General features: G+C 44.8%; 1 protein-coding gene across 1 annotated transcript; it reads left to right on the top strand.

Moving 5' to 3' along the window:
• The first annotated feature begins 3,815 nt into the window (after positions 1 to 3,815).
• Positions 3,816 to 20,171, top strand: ttc39b (tetratricopeptide repeat domain 39B). The gene is made up of 19 exons (XM_027276474.1): positions 3,816 to 4,093; positions 11,388 to 11,422; positions 11,678 to 11,782; positions 12,722 to 12,853; positions 12,926 to 12,996; positions 13,092 to 13,159; positions 13,542 to 13,606; positions 13,711 to 13,816; positions 14,416 to 14,481; positions 14,576 to 14,684; positions 14,877 to 14,944; positions 15,064 to 15,123; positions 15,456 to 15,617; positions 15,805 to 15,896; positions 16,848 to 16,968; positions 17,065 to 17,176; positions 17,955 to 18,072; positions 18,161 to 18,277; positions 19,150 to 20,171. The coding sequence occupies exons 1-19, from the start codon at positions 4,055 to 4,057 to the stop codon at positions 19,244 to 19,246; spliced, it is 1,743 nt and encodes a 580-aa protein (XP_027132275.1). The 5' UTR covers positions 3,816 to 4,054; the 3' UTR covers positions 19,247 to 20,171.
• The last annotated feature ends 740 nt before the right edge of the window (positions 20,172 to 20,911 follow it).

The raw sequence follows: 20,911 nt of genomic DNA, 5'->3' as shown, positions 1-20,911 counted from the left end.
ACGTCAGTTTAGTCAGTCTGCTGCGGACTGCACGAGAACTACGTCCAGGTTTTAGACAGTCTGCGGGACGTCACGGAGACTACGTCCAGGTTTTAAGTCAGTCTGCGAGGACTGACGGAGACTACGTCCAGGTTTTGAGTCTGCGGAGGACGTGACGGAGACACGTCCAGGTTTGACAGTCTCAGTCACAGTGCTTGTGTGTGTGTGTGTGTGTGTGTGTGAGAAGGGGAGAGGAGGAGAGAAGATGACCACGAAAGACGGGGGGGGGGGGGAGTGTATGTATGTATGGTAGTATGTGTGTATATATATATAGTGCTGTCAAAATTAACGCGTTAATTTGTCGATTAATTTTAGAAAACACGTTAAAAAAATTAACGGGTTTTGTTTACTTCCGGTGGCAGCGTGGCGTGGGAGGAGTTCGGTGAGGCCATGGAGACCGACTTTCGAACGGCTTCGAGGAGGTTCTGGATCACCATCCGGCGGCTCAGGCGGGGGAAGCAGTGCACTGTCAACACTGTGTTCAGTGAGGGCGGGGTGCTGCTGACCTCGACTAGGGACGTCTTGGGTCGATGGAAGGAATACTTCGAAGACCTCCTCAATCCCACCAGCACGTCTTTACTTGAGGAGGCAGAGTCTGGGGACCCCGTGGTGGTCTCGCCCATCTCTGGGGCTGAGGTCCTGAGGTAGTTAAAAAAAATCCGGTGGCAAGGCCCCGGGGGTGGATGAGGTCCGCCCGGAGTTCCTCAGGCTCCGGATGTTGTGGGGCTGTCTTGGTTGACACGTCTCTGCAACATCGCGTGGACATCGGGGGGCAGTGCCTCTGGACTGGCCAGACCGGGGTGGTGGTTCCCCTCTTCAAAAAGGGGGACCGCGGGGTGTGCTCCTAATATAGGGGATCACACTCCTCAGCCTCCCCGGAAGGTCTTTTCGGGGGTTCTGACGAGGAGGGTCGCAAGATTGTCGAACCTCGGATCGAGGAGGAGCAGTGTGGTTTTCGTCCGGGCCGTGGAACTGTGGACCAGCTCTTATACCCTTAGCGCGCCCTGGAGGGTGCATGGAGTCGCCCAACCAGTCTACATGTGTTTGTGGATCTGGAAAAGGCGTTCGACCGTCCCCGGGACTGTGGGGGGTGCTCGGGAGTATGGGGTTCCGGACCCATTAATAAGGGCTATCCGGTCCCTGTACTCTCGGTGCCAGAGCTTGGTCCACATTGCCGGCAGTAAGTGGAACTGTTTCCTGTGAGAGTGGACTCCGCCAGGGCCTGCCCTTTGTACCGGTTTTGTTCATAACTTTATGGACAGAATTTCTAGGCGCAGCCAGGGCGTTGTGAGGGCTGCGATTTGGTAGCCTCAGGATTGGTCACTGCTTTTTGTTGACGATCTAGTCCTGTTGGCTTCATCGTAGCGTGACCTCCAGCTCTCTCTTGGCGTTTGAGCGAGTGCGAAGTGGCTGGGATGAGAATCAGGCACCTCCCAAATCCGAGGCCCATGGTTCTAGCGAAATGGAGGTGGAGTGCACTCTCCGGGTCGGGGATGATCCTGCCTCAAGAGAGGAGTTCAGTATCTCGGGGTCTTGTTCACGAGTGAGGGAAGGATGGAACGGGAGATCGACCGGCGGATCGGTGCGCGCTAGCGTTGCTGCAGGACTCTGCCACAGGTCCGTCGTGGTGAAGAAGGAAGCCGAGCCGAAAGACAAGCTCTCGATTTTTTTCCAGTCGATTGCGTTCCTACCCTCCCACTATGGTCACGAGCTTGGTGTAGCTGACCGAACCGAAGAATGAGATCGGAATACAAGCATCCGAAAGAGCTTCCTTCGCCGGGTGGCTGGGCTCTCCCTTAGAGAATAGGTGAGAAAGCTCGGCCATCCGCGAGGAGCTAGAGTAGAAACCGTGCTCCTCCGCATCGAGAGGAGGACCAGCTGAGGTGGCTGGGCATTCGTGCGGTGGCCTCTCTGGAAGTTCTCCTGGTGAATGTTTCGGCGTCACGCCCTCCGGGAGGCGGCCCCCGGGGAAGACCCAGGACATGCTGGAGGGACTATGTCTCTCGGCTGGCCTGGGAAACTCTTGGGGTCCCCCTGGGGACGCTGGAAGAAGTGGCCGGGGAGAGGGAAGTTGGGCCTCCTGCTGAAGCTGCTGCCCCCGCGACCCGATAAAAACGGATAAAGCGGAAGAAGACGGATGGACGGACGGAAACGTATCGCAGCAACGAACCTGCAAGGCCTGGATTGTCTGCTCTACCTACACTAAAGGAGGGTCTGTGCTATGTTGATCTATTTAACTAGTCTATGCTTATGTCTTGATCCTATCAACTAAAGGAGGTCTGTGCATATATGTCTATGATCTATTCTATACTAAAGGAGAGTCTCGTATATATGTCTATGATCTATCTAACTACAGGAGGTCTATGTTATATGTCTATGATCTATCCTAACTAAGGAGAGTCTCATGTTATATATGTCTATTGATCTATCCTAACTAGGAGAGAGTCTATGTATATGTCTATGATCTATCCTAACTAAGGAGAGGTCTATGTATATTGTCTATGATCTTCCTACTAAAGGAGAGTCATGTATATATGTATTGATCTATCCTACTAAAGGAGAGTCATGTTATATGTTATGATCTACCTACTAAGAGAGTCACTGTATATATGTCTATGATCTATCCCTAACTAAAGGAGAGTATATGTATATATGTCTATGATCTATCCTAAATAAGGGATATGTATATATGTCTATGACATCCTAACTAAAGGAGAGTCATATGTATATATGTCTAGTGATCTATCTAACTAAAGGAGAGTCTATGTATATATGTCTCTGACTATCCTAACTAAAGGAGAGTCTATGTATATATGTCTATGATCTATCCTAACTAAGGAGAGTCTATGTATTATGTCTATGATCTTATCCTAACTAAAGGAGTCGTCTATGTATATATGTCTATGATATTCCTAACTAAAGGAGAGAGTCTATGTATATATGTCTATTGATCTATCCAACTTAAAGGGAGTCTATGTTATAGTCTGCATGATCTATCCCTAAAACTTAAAGGGGAGTCTGTATCATATGTCTATGATCTATCCTAACTAAAGGAGAGCTGTAAGGTCTGTATAATGTCATATATCTATCCTAACTAAAGGAGAGTCTGTATATATGTCTATGATCTATCCTAACTAAAGGAGCGTCTGTATATATGTCTATGATCATCCTAACTAAAGGAGAGTCTATGTCTATATGTCTATGATCTTCCTAACTAAAGGAGGGTCTGGTGGCGGAACAGAGTGGATAAGGACTTTAGGGGGAACATTTCATTTTAAAAAGTTGCCCGACGGCTCGTTGGCACAAAAACAAGCACATTTTGCACAGTTGCAAAGCGAATTTAATTCCACAGAAAAGTAGTAGTAACACGACTTTTTCACACTCACATCAAAGCAAAACACCCTGTTCTACACTACAGCGTGGGCACTGTCAGTATATTCCTCATTCTGGCTTTTCTCCGTTTGCACTGTGCATATGTGCACCTTAAGCCAATAAACATGAATGAATTTCAGATACTTTATCTGAGTTTATTCTATACATTAATTTGATCATTTACATAATAAATATTTTAATAAGCTTCGGTCTCAGAAAAAACAATGCATTTCATTTAGGCTACATTTATTGATAGATTAATCGCGATTAATTACAGAATTTTTTGCGATTAATTAGTTATATATATATATAGAGAGAGAGAGAGAGAGTCCTTCTTCGCTCTGATTGGTCAGATCCCGCCTCCGTGTCTTGGTGGGCGGGGTTAAGGAAACAGGAGGTGTGTTTTCAGTGTGAACCGTTTTCTCTGCACGGAAGAGACCGGAGGAGGACACGACCGAGACCAGGACGATCTCCAGGACTGAGACCACTGAACATCTGGGCGGGTTCAGTCTGATCTGTGAGCAGCTGCACGGCGGCGTGTGTGTGTGAGTGTGTGTGTGTGTGACAGAAAATGGGATCGTGGTTCTCCTGATAGGGATACAGCAGCAGCGGACGTGAGGGAGGACAGTCACCGGGTGCAGACATGGCCCACGTAGGCAACGGAGCGACCGCCGAGGAGGAGGTGGGAGTCACACCGACACACTGCTGCCACATCCCGGACCGATCGCTCCAGAGCTGCCGCTCACTGAGCGTGTTAGAGTGCACACACACACACACACCCCTTATGACGTGAAGGTGTGTGTGTATAATATCAGCACACACACACACACACAGCCTGACTTATCAGAACCAGAACTGCAAATGTTCTGTCCGTCTCATTCCAGCTTGAAGTTGCTTGTCGCGATGATTTGAGGTGTCACCGAGAGGTCTCGGCACCTTCACGAGGTTGTTGAGGTCTCCTGGAGCTGGTCCTCAAACCTGGAGGTGTTCGCTCCACAGACCTCTCTGGAGGAGTTTGATGGTTTCTTTGGCCTCCAGACCTCTTGAGGTGCACGCTCTAGCTCTTTGATGGGGTCCCAGGAACCTCGAAGAGAGGTTCTAAAGCTGCCACAGGAGGTGTCTGCATGCAGAAGATGTCTGTCCATGTTCCTACTGTCTTTTATTTTGCATAGTCCTGAGGGTTGGAGTCATTTCTTCCTACAGGTGCTGCTACTCGTCGGTGCAGTCTATAGAGATGCAAGATGTTCCACAGAAGTCCTCTTTGGGTGTGTATCGATGCTATTTAGAGGTTCTGGAGGTCCTTGAGGATGATTTCTACGTAATTAAGGAGGTTTTAGAGTGCCACCAAGGGGTCTAGGTGCTTTCACGAGGTCCTTAGACGTCTTCTAGAGGTTTCAGACGTCCTGGAGGTTTTAGTAAAGGTGTCCAACAGATTGGTCAGTAGGTGAAGGGTCCTTTCTAAAGGGGTTCCACAGACCTCACTATTTATTTATTTTTGTGCATTTAGTGGTTCAGTCCAAGACATTTTTGAGTGTGTATCTGTGTTCTTTAAAGGTTCTAGAGTGTCACCAAGAGGTCTATTAAAATGTCTGTGTGCGTCCTTTTAGGAAAGTGTTTCTGAAAACGGGTCCGTTTGGTCCGTTTCAGTGAATTAAGGGCGTTTGAAGGAGTTCCAGAGGTCCTTTGTGGTGTTCCATGGATCTGAACCTTCAAAGACTATAAATATATCACTGTACTGCATATACAGACAGTAAACCTTCTAGAGAACTCGTCTGTCATATATAATAAAGTCTTTATCTTTTGTGTTATCACCCGACAGTAACGCTAAGATAACGCCTCTATGGTGATAGTTCTGTGTTTGTGTCGCCATAGTGACCGACGCTGTATTGTCCACAGTAGATCACGTGACCGTACATATTCCTGCAGTCTGCATTATATAATTCATCCACAGTGACCTTAATTTAAGTAGTTTATGATCATAAAGGGACATTTCTGTGCAGAGTCACTGACCTGTAGGCCTTCCAGGTGAGCTGAGTACTGTGTTTATTCACCTACAGACTAATCCTCTTTAATTGAAGTGATGCTATCGAATCTCTTCCGTGTGTGTGTGTGTGTGTGTGTGTGTGTGTGTGTGTGTGCTTATGTAAATGATAGATCTGATTTCAGCCACAGGCTGCCTTCTGCACAACAAACACAGGAAGTTGGACGAGAATATGAGGATTGTTTTCAGCAGTTCAGCCTCTAATTGCATTTGTTCTGGTGACATCAGTGATATCCGTATTACAGAGCATTCAGTGGCCCGTATCGTGACGCCAAGTGAACCGGCGTGGTTATTTTTTAACCCCTATCTCGCCAGTAAAGGCTGATTTTTCCACCTTGCTTCATGTTGTTCAAACTGGGAGTGCCCAGTTACAACTGCTAACCAAACCTTGCTACTGCTGACCAGAAAATGTCCATGTCTGGCTCTAAGGATGAGGGCGTTCAAGAAGTGTTTCATTGGGTTTAAAGGTTTGTCAGGGGATTGCGTTAGACCTGGGTGTTGTTGAAGAGGTCTGAGATGTCTTTAAGTGAGCTAACTAGATATTTATTTAAATCTCCTTAGTTTCTAAACACAGTAAAGTGTAGAAAGTCTTGTAGTAGCTTCTTTCTCCCTCCAGACTTCACTGTGCGCTCGAGGGCCTCGGCTCAGCTGGACTTTGTGTTTACGAGCTTGCACAAAGTATTCAGGTGGATGATGTGATCTGGGTCCAGGGTGTCGACACTGTCCCACGTCATACCTCACCAGTTCATCTCCTCATTTGAGCTCACAGACCTTCCTCTGTCCACCTCCAATCTAACTCATCACATTACGGAGGAATTCAGCTGACTTGGGTTGAGCTGTGAGGAATGTGAGACGAGCTGTGTTTGAACACAGTGAGAGGTTATCATGCAAACTCAGTGCTCAGCAACGAGACGGCCAATAACACAAACACATAGACAGAAATGTGTTTGACCCGTCACGTTGATCTCTGTCCTGGAGCTGAGTAATTCTTTTTGTTCAAACCAGCAACACCGTAAACACACAACATGGTTTTATTTTTATTTTACCTTCTAGTTGGCTGCTCACCATCTCAACTATTCTGGGTCTGTCTAGAGGCCTTCTCTGGACCCACAGATTCTAACCAGGAAATTTAGACAACAAGACAGTTTTACAGATTTAAGCTGAATGGACATACTTGAAGACTTTGAGATGTGGTACAAAGCTGGTCGAGCTGCTTACAGGGTTACCTGTGGAGGTCACCTTGCATTTTGTGGTTTTGTAGACATTATCCAGGGCTTTTTGTCCAGGTTCTTCTTAATAAAGAGTTTCTAGACGCCTTTGGTGTTCCTTAACGAAGATCTCTTTGTTTCCAGCATAGTTCTTTCATTCCTGAACATATGGAGATGCACTCGGAATAAAAAAACAACTGTAACCGAACAATGCTTATTATTATTATTCCCATTATTTAAGTCGCAGCCAGCTCGTGTGTAACTATATCATACCTAAAGTGCTGAGAGCTTCAGGTGATGAATAGACTATTGTGTGACTGGCTGATGTGATTAAGAAAGCACAAGGAGACCACTGTTACAGCAGAGACTCCCATCACTCTCCATTTCCTGTGCAGGGTTGAAGGTCAAGGCTACACTACTGGCATCAAGTAGTATCAAGAGTGACACGGCATTTTGACTGGATTGGTTCAAGGTTGGGTTGTTTCCTGACGGTGGTTCTGCAGCATTTACCTTTTAGAGTTTCAGGGATTCTTGAGGAGGTCTGAGGGGCTTCACAGGTTACTGATACGGTTCTCTGGAACATTGTTTAAGTTGTGAAAGCTGCGTAGAAGTGTTTGAGATGATTCCAGATGGGTTCCTCTGGGAGTTTGACGTATTAGAAAGCAGCTTCTTGGGGTCTTGGAGGTCTTTATAGGATCACTGAAACAGCTCAGACAGTTTCCAAGGGCTTTCCAGATTGCATTGGAGTCATTCAAGGAGGTTACAGTTCCCAGGGTTCTCATAGAGGTTTTAACTCAATGGGGATTCCTCTGGAGCTTGGAAGGATCTTACAGTAAATGGGTTCTAAGTGTCTGGAAAGTCTTCTTGTGGTTCAGTGGGTACCAGAATGTGTGGTGGGTCTTCAAAGAATCTTTGAGATTGTGGCTACGTTTACACATAGCCGGGTATGTTGAGAAACGAACATTTCCCTCCCTCCGTTTTCCAAAATAACATCGTGCACATAGCATCGTTTTCAAAAAAGTCAACCCGCATAAATACGCCATCGAGCGCCGTCATAACTACGCCAAGCCTGTGGGCGGCAGTGTAGGAAGGAGAATCCTCTGCAAGCCAATCAGAATAATGTTTCCATGATCATCGTCATAGCAACAGGTAAACACTGGTCGCACTTCATCAGCTGCCTAAAACTCCGTTTATCTGAATTTACACGCAAACGCAAAACCGGAGTTTTCCAGAATCTCCACTCTAGCCGGAGTTTTTAGAAAGATTCGTTTTCAGAGGCGAGTTCATCGTTTGCGTGTAAAAGATACAAACGAAGGGAAATGTCTGTGTACGTGTAAACAGGGCCATAGTCAAGGTCTGTGAGAAGGTTTTATATCGACTTTTTGTGGAACCTTCTTGAAGGTTTGACTGGCCCAAGGGTCCGTTTTAAGGTTTCTTTGGTCTTAAAGGAACCTCTCGGTGTGTCTTTGAGAAGGTCCCACAGGTCATTTCATGGTTTTGATGGGTCTTAAAGTCTTTCTTGGAGTCAGTGAAAGGACCCCAGAGAAACCTGACATAACGCAGAACATATTTAACAGACATTTAAGATGTCTTTAAGAGCCATCTGCTGGTTTCTGGGAGGTGGAGAGGGTTGCAGAAGTTCTTCAGGAGGCTCTGGTGGCTGGTTCTCAGGCCTCTTCAGTGGGATATGTTATGATTGAAGGGTTTAACTCTGAGGAGCTTTCTGGAGTTTCCAAGCCTTCTTGAGACTAGTTGGGTTGTTTGTGTGTTTAAGTGTATCTGTTTGGTAATAGGACACAGTGCGTAGGTCTTGACTAATTGATTAGAAAGCTGCTGCTGTCACAGGAGAAGCGTCTCTGGCGTTGACCTCTCCTTGTGTGTAATATCATACAACGGTGTAGCTGTTGCGTTTTCCACATCTCCTGTTTTCATCCTTTCTACACTGATAGAAATGTTTACACCAACATATGAGATAAATCTGCCGCCAAGATTACAGGAATGTTTCGATGGGCCGGAGGTCAAACAGATCGAATCCAGAAGAGAGAGATTTTGGTGGATGTCTGATTTAAAAAGTTTATGCAAATGTATCCGTGTAATAAACCATGAGCCTGAATGAATGTCAGACTGCACCATCATCAGTTTTTAGGATTATAAACATATTTTAAAAACCCAACACCAATCTCTCCATCTGATGCATTCATGGATTTTCTTTTGATTTGAAAGGACAAGATCGTTTGTCATCGTGTGATAGTTGCATGGAGAAGATGATCGAAGGAACGAGGAAGTGGAAAAATAAAGAAAGAAGCTTTGTGTTTTGTTTTGAGTCGAGCCGACCAGGCGTCTTTAATCCTCGATTTCCACACTTTGAAGACTAAATAAAGGCTGGTTGTTTCAATATTTTACAGACTAACCAGCTGATGTGCTGTCCACTAAATCATGTTACCATAGTAACAGACTGTCATACAGGACCTGTGGCCTCGTCGGCTGCTTTCACCTCCTTCATTCATTCCTGATAGCACGCGCACGCAGCAGGAACGTATGGCGTCGGTGTGCAGCGCGGTTCATGGTGTCAGAGGGAGCATCTGTTTGTACGAGATGAAGCCATGAAGGTGTGAAAGGAGAGGATGAGTGTGCGAGCAGCGGGCGTCTGTTTGGATTCACACAACCAGCCGTCCTCCGTCTTTCTTACTTCAACACCGTCCGTCTGATGTCATGTCGTCTTTCCTCCTGTCAGCGTGTTCTCCATACGACAATCAACCAATGTTTTTAATGTCTGCAGCACAGTGTAACAGACTGAGCTAACAGCAGCTAACAGCAGCTAACATGAGCTAACAGCAGCTAACAGACTGAGCTAACATGAGCTAACAGCAGCTAACAGACTGAGCTAACATGAGCTAACAGCAGCTAACAGACTGAGCTAACATGAGCTAACAGCAGCTAACAGACTGAGCTAACATGAGCTAACAGCAGCTAACAGACTGAGCTAACATGAGCTAACAGCAGCTAACAGACTGAGCTAACATGAGCTAACAGCAGCTAACAGACTGAGCTAACATGAGCTAACAGCAGCTAACAGACTGAGCTAACATGAGCTAACAGCAGCTAACAGACTGAGCTAACATGAGCTAACAGCAGCTAACAGACTGAGCTAACATGAGCTAACAGCAGCTAACAGACTGAGCTAACATGAGCTAACAGCAGCTAACAGACTGAGCTAACATGAGCTAACAGCAGCTAACAGACTGAGCTAACATGAGCTAACAGCAGCTAACAGACTGAGCTAACATGAGCTAACAGCAGCTAACAGACTGAGCTAACATGAGCTAACAGCAGCTAACAGACTGAGCTAACATGAGCTAACAGCAGCTAACAGACTGAGCTAACATGAGCTAACAGCAGCTAACAGACTGAGCTAACATGAGCTAACAGCAGCTAACAGACTGAGCTAACATGAGCTAACAGCAGCTAACAGACTGAGCTAACATGAGCTAACAGCAGCTAACAGACTGAGCTAACATGAGCTAACAGCAGCTAACAGACTGAGCTAACATGAGCTAACAGCAGCTAACAGACTGAGCTAACAGCAGCTAACAGACTGAGCTAACATGAGCTAACAGCAGCTAACAGACTGAGCTAACATGAGCTAACAGCAGCTAACAGACTGAGCTAACATGAGCTAACAGCAGCTACAGCTGTCAGCAGTTTACTTCACTGTCCATCATAAACTCTGTAAATCACAGAGAGTTGAGGCGGAGCAGCCGGAGGACATCAGAGGGAAAACCAGAAAACATTTCCTCCATAAAATATGATCCAGTTTCACCAGAATCAGTGAAATAGTTGCTGCTGTGTGACTTAGTGCCGTAAAGCGTTACGTACTTCTCCCGACCCGGAGCCCAAAGTTACATAGAGTGAGAACAGACGTACGAATGACAGAGACACCGTTCACCTGATCACAGGTCAGAGTGGGTCACCTGATCACAGGTCAGAGTGGGTCACCTGATCACAGGTCAGAGTGGGTCAACAGTTAAACTCGAGTCTAGACTGAGCTCAGCTGTCTGAGCATCCTTCATCACTCGCCCACAGATTATTGTGACAGTCTGACACACATTATCAGACCAGATCAATATTCATCTGTCAGATGTGTCAGTGATCAGCTGATCGTTGATTCTCTGTGGGTCGATGGCTGCAGCCTGTAACTGCAGCTGTACTCCATTATGTAAGGAGCTATTATTAGACTGTGTGTGTGTGTGTGTGTGTGTGTGTGTGTGTGTGTGTGTGAGAAATCGATGCTGTTACTTTAAACTTCACACGTTCGTGTAAAAATAGAAAGTGCAGTGTGTTATAGACACTTCTGAGGACTCTATCTTAGAGAACAAACACCGGGCCGAGCCGAGCCGAGCCGGGTCAGGCCGGGCCCTTTGAAATCACAGAGACTGACTGAACCAATCAGCAGCCTCCACAGCTGAATCGGCAGTTCATCTAACAGCCACAAGGGTTTCCAAGAACAATGACAAACAGGAAAGTCCCTGAATTTCATCAGACGGGAGATTTTGGTGTTTCGTAAAGTCGTAAAGATCCGACATCCGTCTCAGGCCCCGTCATCATCTTTGTTTATGTTGCAAAGACAAAGTGATCTCAGAGAATTCAGGAATGAATTCTGAAAATGAAACAAGTGTTTTGTTTGTTTGGAGGTGACCTGATTGTTTTTTTGTTGTTGTTGTTTTCAGGACTGTTTTGAAGACGCGTACGACCGGATACCTGCGTGAGTACACACACACACACACACACACAAGGTGACAGGAAATGACCACACACATGCCTGTGTGTGTGTGTGTGTGTGTGTGTGTGTGTGTGTGTGTGTGTGTGTGTGTGAGTGTGTGTGTGTGAGTGAGTGACAGAGAGATATCGTTTCAACTTCCTCTCTGACTTTTAGTCACTTCCTGTGCTCACTGGTGGATTTATCTTCACTCTATCTGTGTGTGTGTGTGTGTGTGTGTGTGTGTGTGTGTGTGTGCAGGGCATGTCAGATGGACCTGCAGACTGCCATCCAGGAGACTCAGTGCGCCCTGAATCTGGTCCTCAACAACAAGTTCTCTGAAGCCCTGGACCTCCTCAAACCATGGTAACCACGGCAACAGGTCTACGTGTGTTGTGTAATACATACTGTGGTGTACTGTGTATTCATGAAAGCACAGTTTGTACTACAGAGCGTGGTAATACCTCTACAGCTTGTTGTACTGCTAGTAGTACTCTGTGTACTATAACTGCTCATCATTGTTTTATAATGGAAGTCTATGGGAGCCATTTCTTTAAACTGACACTGCAAAAAAACTAGAAAAAACCCTGGAGATCAAACTTGTTACTCATCAACCCCACAAACCAAATCCAGTCTGCACTCAGGATACTGGAAATAACCCCCACTCTGTTTTCTGGCGTTGAAGGGGTTAAAAGTCTGAAATCAGTTAAATCAATGGTTTGGATCAATAGAGGAGAAGTGGGAAATCAATTCTCAAATATGCCTTTTTATGACACTCTAAAATATTACAAGGTACAAAGGTTCAAATAGAATCAGAATCAGAATAAATTTTATTCGCTATGCAGGTTTACACAAACACAGAATTTACTGTGGCAGGATTGAGCATACACAGAACATATATGGACAAGAAAAGAAAAACTAGTATAGAAATAAAAATGAAATAAGGGGTATAAAATCTAAAATATGGAGGGGAATGGATATGTACAGTACAGAAGTGCAGATCACAGTGCACAAAGCTCTGATATTATTTATACATATCATTATCTGTAACTAAACATGTAGCTCCTGATGTGAAAAGGTTTCTCAAACTGTAACAATAACTGTAAATTTCTCCTGGAAGTTTTCTGTTTTTTAACATTTATATTTAAGTTTTATGTATTTTGATATAGTAGTACTTCGACTTCCCTGTACTACTGGTACTTCTATTAGTACTTTTACAGTTATCACTACAGCTTCCTCTGGATTCTCCTGTGATGATACTAGTACTGCTACAACAGTATAGTGGTATAATTACTGTGTGTGTAGGTGGAAGGACAGCATGTACCACGCGTTGGGTTACAGCAGCATCCTGGTGATGCAGGCGACGATGACCTTCGAACACAGAGACATCCAGGCTGCCATGGCGACCATCAAGGAGGCGTTACACACCTGTCAGAGGTGAGATGGACGGAGGATGAAACGTTTGCGTTCCCGTCACAATGAAGAGAAATAACCAGAGTGTATCTGCAGGTTCAGGAAGAGGAACTCTGTGGTCGGCTCTCTCTCCAGTCTGATCAGCAAACAGTCCAACCTGCAGGAAGGTACGTCAGCCTGCAGGAAGCTCGCCTCCCACAAACCTGGTGAAGCCGCAGGAAGTCACGTGTGTTTGTGTGTTTGTGTGTTTGTGTGTTTTCAGAGGAGATGCATGCTGAGATCTGCTACGCTGAGTGTCTGCTGCAGAAAGCCACGCTGACGTTTGTTCAGGTCCGGACTGAGTTTTGCTTTCACGTTGTGCCACGTCCTTCAAACTGTCCACTTGTGGTTTGTAACGCAGACTGTATGTTTATGAATCTGTCGTCTCCGAGCTAAAGATAGAGATAATTAGTATTATTGTTTTCTCAGTCTTGACAAAGTCTCAGACACACAGAAGACTCTGTGCAGACTGCAGTTCTCTACTGCTCAGCTCACGTACCTTTAAGTTTCTGACTCGTTCGATGCTCTTTCTTCAATGTACCTAAAACTTTAATACGATGGAGATATTTGGATATTCTGCTGGTCGAGGGAAACGAGCTGACAGACCAGAAGAAGTCGAAGTGAATCGCTTGTTGAATGAACAGTGACTGAATCCTCGTTGTCCCTCTTCCAGGATGAGAACATGATCAGTTTCATCAAAGGAGGCATCAAGATTCGAACAAGCTACCAAATATACAAGTGAGCGACTGTCTGCGACTGTAAAATATCAAAGTTCACATCCAAACATCCGAAAGTTGCTTGATCCTCCTCCTGATTGTTGATGTTTGATTGTCGTCCAATAGGGATTGTCAGAATGTGCTGAATGTCACTCAGGACCTGGCCGGCCAGTCGGATTCGTTCAGACAGTTTGAGGGCGGAGTCAAGCTGGGCATCGGATCTTTCAACCTGGTGAGTCCAGACGGGAGGAGTTTAACAGCAGTACATTTAAAGTACCTGCAGACCCAGAGGTACTTTTTGTCTCACAGGAGCTTTATTCTATCATTCCCATTTTTCCTTTGTCAGCCAGTTTGTTCCTAATGACTCCTTCAGGAAACATCTGACCTAACAACAAATCAATTTCCTCGCTGTGAGGTCATTAAAGTTTATCTTATCTTAAATAAATAATATTTATACTTTCTATAAGTTCCTTGAATATTTAAATTTTATTTTAATGTGGCAATACAAAGTAAAGACACCTTCAGTCCATTATTTACACAATCATGTTTCAAGAAGAAATGAGCTAACATTTTACTGTGAATGTTGTTTCTTCCAGAAGTTTCTAGTTCGTAGTCCTTCTAAATGTTTGTTACTAAAATGACTTCCAGATGTTTCCTGTTCATTGTGTTTTTGAGATGAACTGTCTCAGCTCACAGGTCATTCAGTCACCTTGTGTTTTTATTTTTTTGCTAAATATAGCGGTGTATCATCGGCATAATGACAAATCATGCAGATACCGCATAAAGTGTACACGCATTGATTACAGTATGTTCTGTATCTGTCTCTTTCAGATGTTGTCCCTCCTCCCTCAGAGGATTTTAAGGTTGTTGGAGTTCATTGGATTCTCAGGAAACAGGGTCAGCGACAATTCAAGTGATACTCTTCCCCAAAACGAGTTCTGTTCTACCCTGTAGACTTTTATCAAATCTAACATCTTCTGTCTCTCTGCAGGGCTTTGGTTTATCTCAGTTAAGAGAGGGAGCCTCCAGTCACAGTTTGCGGTCGATCCTCTGCGCTCTGACTCTGCTTTTCTACCACACATATGTGTCACTGATACTTGGTAGGTCAACACAAATGCACCGTGTCCTTTTTCTGTAGCTATAGCACATTTGCACCACAGCAGTCTGTATCTCGAACCCTTTTGGTCCCATGTTTGGAGTATTAGGTGTAAAACTCTGGTCTTCACATAGTTTTCATGCAGTCCTCTTGAGTGACTTTGAGGCTGGAGTTGATGATGTTGATGTTTGATCAGGAACTGGAGAGGGGAACCTGGTGGAGGCTGAAGCTCTGCTGGAGCCGTACCAGCAAAAATACCCCAAAGTAAGCTGAGCGCATGCACAACTAGACAAAGAAAGTCTCGTGATTATCAAGAAACTTAAACTACAATGCAAACCTACAACGGTGACTGGCTGGTGAAATATAAATTTTTTTTGTTTCAGGGCTCCATCATCCTCTTCTACTCTGCTCGCATCGCCACACTGCGAGGAAACTTCGAGAAGGTCTGAAACACCTTTTTACCTTTGTTATATTCCCTAATCTAAAATTAAAACCAGACCACCTGAACCGAGACAAGTCACGAACACGAGCAGATAGCATGTCGGCTTCTTAGGTAGCGTGGTCCCACTTGTCTCAGTCAGCATTGCATTACATGATTTACATACTGCTGTTTTTCCTTCAGGACACTGTTCTGCATATGACCTCTCTGTGGTTTAGGAAGTCAAATTCCCCCCAGACAGACACATTCAGTTTCTTGGAGTAAAGGGCGGATGGCGAGAAATGAGTCGAGTTGATGGTTGAATTGTTGATGGATGAGGTTGGTTGTGTGTCTCAGGCCAGGGCGAGGTACGAGGAGTGTATCAGCAGCCAGCAGGAGTGGAAGCAGATCCATCACCTTTGTTACTGGGAGCTGATGTGGACTCACTCCTACCAGCAGGAGTGGCAGCAGGCGTACCGCTACGCTGACCTGCTGTGCAAGGAAAGCCGCTGGTCCAAGGTAAACCAGAAAACGCTGAGGGTTCATTGAGACTTTGTTGTGGTCTTTCTTTCTTTCTTTTGTTGATTTACATTGGGTTACATTGTGTTTTCTTTATGTAAAATGAGTCATTGTAGAACTATTTCCCAGTATGGTTCAACCTTTAAGAAGGGCGAGTGAGACTTTTTGCTTTTTTTACCGTCTGCAGGCGATCTACGTATACCAGAAGGCCGCTATCCTCAGTATGATGTCCGAGGAGGAAGCGAAGAAGACTGGAGAGGACATCGTGGAGCTCTTTAAGTCAGTCTGCCTCTTTTAAACATCATTACACCAAATATCCAAGCACATGTGCGCACGTCGAAATGTGCATAACATCGGTCTTTATAATATCGGTCTTAATAACCACAAGAAATCAGCACCATTGACTTTGACGCGCCGTCACGGCCACGCCCTCTGATGAAAAGTTGTGATTTTGATAACTTTTCATTGTCGAGGCCTTGAGAACACACACGCCAAGTTTCAAGCACATCGGATAAAATCCCTAGGAGGACTTCGTTCAAATGCGACCCCTGGAAATGAGGCCAAAACCGGAAAAGTCCAAATTTGACAAAAATTGGACGCCGTACGGTTCACTGTAGCCCGGGGCACCAAGAGACTTTTTTGTGCGTCTGGGCATGTTACATACTCCCTCCAGATTTCGTACACGTGGACGAAATCATGGCGAGGGGCACCGCCAAAAACGCACACCTAGGTGGCGCTGTAGAGCCATATGCGTACGTCCATGTGTGAGACCCCCAAAATGTGAAATTTTACACCCGGCATTGGGGGGGTAGGCAAATTTTCAGGAGTTTTCGAGGGGATATGGGCCGTCGGAAATGCGATTTACTTTTAAACGTTGTTCAGCGTTTGAAATCCAATAGGGCCTCGCCCCAGCGTGCCGTGCTTGGGCCCTAAATATATTAAAGGAAATAGGAGGATAAAGTTAGAAAGTATTGTCTTGACAGACTTTAAAGGGACAGTTGTAGCTGTAGAGATGTCTTCCTTCTCTGGAATATGATGGAACTAGATGGTGCTCAGAGAGAATTCATGACCTGGTTCCATTATCTTCAAGAGAAGACAGATATGTCTACAGACCAAAACTCAGCAACAATATGGATGGATAAATAGCATTGGGTTGGTGCTCGGGGATGTATTGATGTTCTTGAGGGTCTTCACATGTATGGAAGTATAACTACATATGTGTGTGTGCAGGCAGGTGGAGGGGCTGAAACAGCGCCTGGCAGGAAAGTCAATCCCAACAGAGAAGTTTGCAGTGAGGAAGTCCAGACGCTACAAAGCTGCTAACCCCGTCCTCCTCGTCATCCCTGCACTGGTACACTCACATAAACACAGCAGCACTGAGCTTGCTGTCCTCTGAATGAGTTTGTCTTCTAAAGTGATGGATGGTGTTTTGTCTCTCTGTGCGTAGGAGATGATGTACGTCTGGAACGGTTTCACCATCGTCGGGAAGAGAGCCGACAGTACCGAGTCCCTGCTGGTTACCATAGAGACGGCTGAAGAGCAGCTTCGCAGCGATCCTAGTAGGTTCATAGCGTCGCTATAACATCGTTACGCAGTCTACTGCCAACAACAGTAAAAGTGATCCAACAGATTCTTAAGTCAATCAAGCTATTCTGTCAGTTTCTACACAGCTTACTCCCCGATAATGCTCAACATGAAGGACTAAATTTAAAGATTATGAATGTTACGTGTATGTTGGGTTTTACTAACGTGACTCCAAAGAATATTCTGGGGAAGAATATTCCTCTGGTATGTAACCGGGGTGGTTCAAGCAATCTTTTAGGAGGTTCTATGGGTCATTGAAGAAGTCGAGAAGCTTCTACGGGTCATTTGGGGAAATTCTAGTGGTCCATGAGAAGGTCCTAGAGTTCCTTTAGAAGGTTCTAGAGGTTGTTTGAAGGATTTAGTGGTCACTGATTAAGGGAAGGAAGTTCCTGAGTGGTTCTTTATGAGGCGATCTGATCAAATGGTTCTACGCGTCCAGTAGGAGGTTTAGTGTTTCTTTAAGATGTTCCAGTAAACACTAATGAGGTTCTCTGGGTCCTTAATGAGCAGGTTTCTTGTGGGCCTTTAGGTCCTGTAGGTGGTTCAACTCCTGTGGCAGATTTTGGAGTGATTTGTTCAACAGTGCTGTCTACCTCCATCATCAAAACACGCCGTTCATCCCTCCAGTTCAACACAGCTGAAGACCCTCTGACCTTCTGTATCCCTGTCTTCAAGACACAGTCTAGATGAACCTTGTTCTTTATCGTGTCATGCAACCTGACCTATGTATCTCACACTCCGTCTTTCATTCAGACCCGTCAGAGTTTCATCCAGACGACAGCTGCCTGGTCCAGATGTTGAAAGGACTCTGTCTGAAACACCTGGGCCGGTTACTGCAGGCCGAGCTCTGCTTCACACAGGTCCTGTCCAGGTAACAACGTGCAGAGAGACGAGTTCACGACGAGTTCATAACCAGAGTTCTGGTCATCTCATGTCTGTGTGTTTGTGTGCACGTTCAGTCAGAGTCGTATCAGATATGATCACTACCTGATCCCCTTCACGCTCTATGAGCTGGGTCTGCTGTACAAACAGCAGGGAGACTTCACCAAGGCCACCGCGTACATCGAAAATGCCAAGTAAGTTCTCTTCGTATAGTTTATATAACTCCATATACTAACTATAATACGCACTTGTATACATTCTTATATACTTACACAAAGCTAATACACCTTTATAATTTCATATAGATTTATCCACCTCTTATATACCTTCATGTACCTTATTAACATCAATATATGCTTCCTATAACCTCTTGTATCTTCATATATTTATATATATATGTACAGAAAGCCTACCTTTATGTTCCTCTATATACTTCATAGATCACTGTTTTATATAGCTCTATACATTGTTCATGCACATTTCTGTATAACCTGTACACCATAATACTATACTACAATATACATTCATAAACATTTATATAACTTCATATACCTTGTACAGTCGTCCCTCGCTATATCGCGGTTCACTTTTCGCGGACTCGCTGTTTCGCGGATTTCTTTAGTGTAATTTTGCATGCTTTATTTTTACAGTGTACAGTATGAACGCGCATTGTGTTCTGCGTCCTGATTAACTAAGGGAGTACTGTACAAAATGCGTGTAAAAAGGTGTATAAAAGTGTGTGGTTAGGGAGTTTTACGGCCTTAAAACATGTATAATAATTGTAAAACTTACTTTGCGGATTTCGTTTATTGCGGGTTATTTTTAGAACGTATCCCCCAGGATAAACGAGGGACCACTGTAAATACCTTTATATACCTACACGAGCACCATCATGCACGTCTGCCTTATCCCTCTGATATACTTCTATATATACACGTACACCATGATGTAATGTATCTCCTTGCACCTTTAATTACCTTTAATAAGCCTTTTTCTACCTTCATACACATTATATGTGCTCATATACACATACAGTCTGTACCAGTCTGATTGTGTTCTGCATCAGGATGAACTACAAGGACTACTCCATGGAGTCCAGACTGCACTTCAGGATCCACGCAGCCCTCAACAGCCTCAAAGGTTCACCTGTCGGGACTCCGTGACGCTCACCTGGAAACAACAGGATGAATCCTCACAGTGGAGTAATGAAGACGTGTAGGTGTGTCGGAGTTTAAGATCACATGTCCACCACGACTCTTCCTCTACTTTGCTAGCGACCTTGTATTTTATTTTATTTTATTTTATTTTATTTTATTTTATTGTCCTTATTTATTTTTTCACTTTGCGTGGACAGATGAGATTATTGAAGCGTGCGCGTCTTCTCGGACACACTCGGGCTTCCTGTCAGTGTCAGTGAGATTATATTGGTAGATGAAGAGCCACGGTTCATAACGTTAACGAACTCCTTTTATTGTCAGTGAGGAGAGTTTGAAGGAACGAGGTGTGACTTTATATTTCACACTGACATCTGGTGGTTAACATGGGTACTGCTCCCAACACATCCTCCTCCCCGGACTCGAAGCTCATGCAGTGACATGCTCATGACACAGCACGGTCCATTTTCAGATTGAATACAGCAGATATGTCACATAATGTAACACAGATAAAAGCACAAGGTGAGGAAGATCGTCTGTACAACGAGTTATTAACGAGTTATTTAACCACGGCGGTCCAACGAGACTCCAGCACAAACAAAGAGCATGAATTAAAAAGAAAGTACAAGCCAATTCTGGATGTTCGGTTGCAGTTGGTCGACTCCTCGACCTCTGCCAACACGCTGAGCGTCTCGTCTCAACGAGTCCTGAAGTCAAACATTTCCACGTCTGACACCAACAAACAAATCAGTGTTTGTATCACGACACATCACTGACTGGAGGTGTGTGTGTGTGTGTGTGTGTGTGTGTGTTGTGTTTTTTTTTTACTGCCTTCTTTTGGTTTGATTTCCTAATAATGCATCACACTACACGTGCAGACACAATCACAGCCTTGGCACGAACCGTGGCTTATAACACACACACACACCACACACAAACAGAACACACCAATAATCATCAAGAAACCACATGAGCATATGTAAACGAGACCGAGGCCAAAGAGCCTGTAAGATAAGGAATAAGGACGACTAAACGCGTGGAACGTGAAATGTCAGAATCACGAAGAGAGCGGGCAAGTTCAGAAATATGAGGACAGTGATACGGACAAGACACACACGACACCACTCACACACACACACACACACACTGCTGTAAACGCACATTTAGCAGCAATATACAGAAGCTGTGCTGTCGGTCAGTGTGTGTCCACGTCTGACGTCATTCTCGAGAAACACGGAAATATTTCTTGTTTTTTTGTCTGTGTGCTGTCAGACTGAATCTGTTCTTCTGCTTCGGTTATTGAAGATATTTATTATTCACACGACGCAGCTCTGCGTTTAATCGACCTCGAGGTCGAGGCTTCAGATTCAAACCTGTAAACGGAAGCGGAGGAAGAAGTTAGTTTTCTTCTGTTACACGATGTATTTTATTTTATTTACAGTAAATTATGAAGATTAGTTTAGTAAAAAGCACAAAGCTCTTCAAGCAGCGCCGTCATTTCAAAAGTCCAAAACATTTCCTGACTCGTCTGTAGTCTGATAGTGATCACTCCAACGAGCATGATGAATATTTCAGTGTGTCGGACTGAAGCAGCCTCACCGGGTTTATACTAATAAACTAACTCCACTCCACATTAAGTAAGCTGACCTCGCAGAGCATCCATGTCCTACTTGA

Source organism: Larimichthys crocea, unplaced genomic scaffold (genome assembly GCF_000972845.2).
Source record: "Larimichthys crocea isolate SSNF unplaced genomic scaffold, L_crocea_2.0 scaffold385, whole genome shotgun sequence".
NCBI classification, from domain to species: domain Eukaryota; kingdom Metazoa; phylum Chordata; class Actinopteri; family Sciaenidae; genus Larimichthys; species Larimichthys crocea.
The sequence above is the reverse complement of the archived record's forward strand: the minus strand, read 5'-3'. Positions and strand labels throughout refer to the sequence as shown.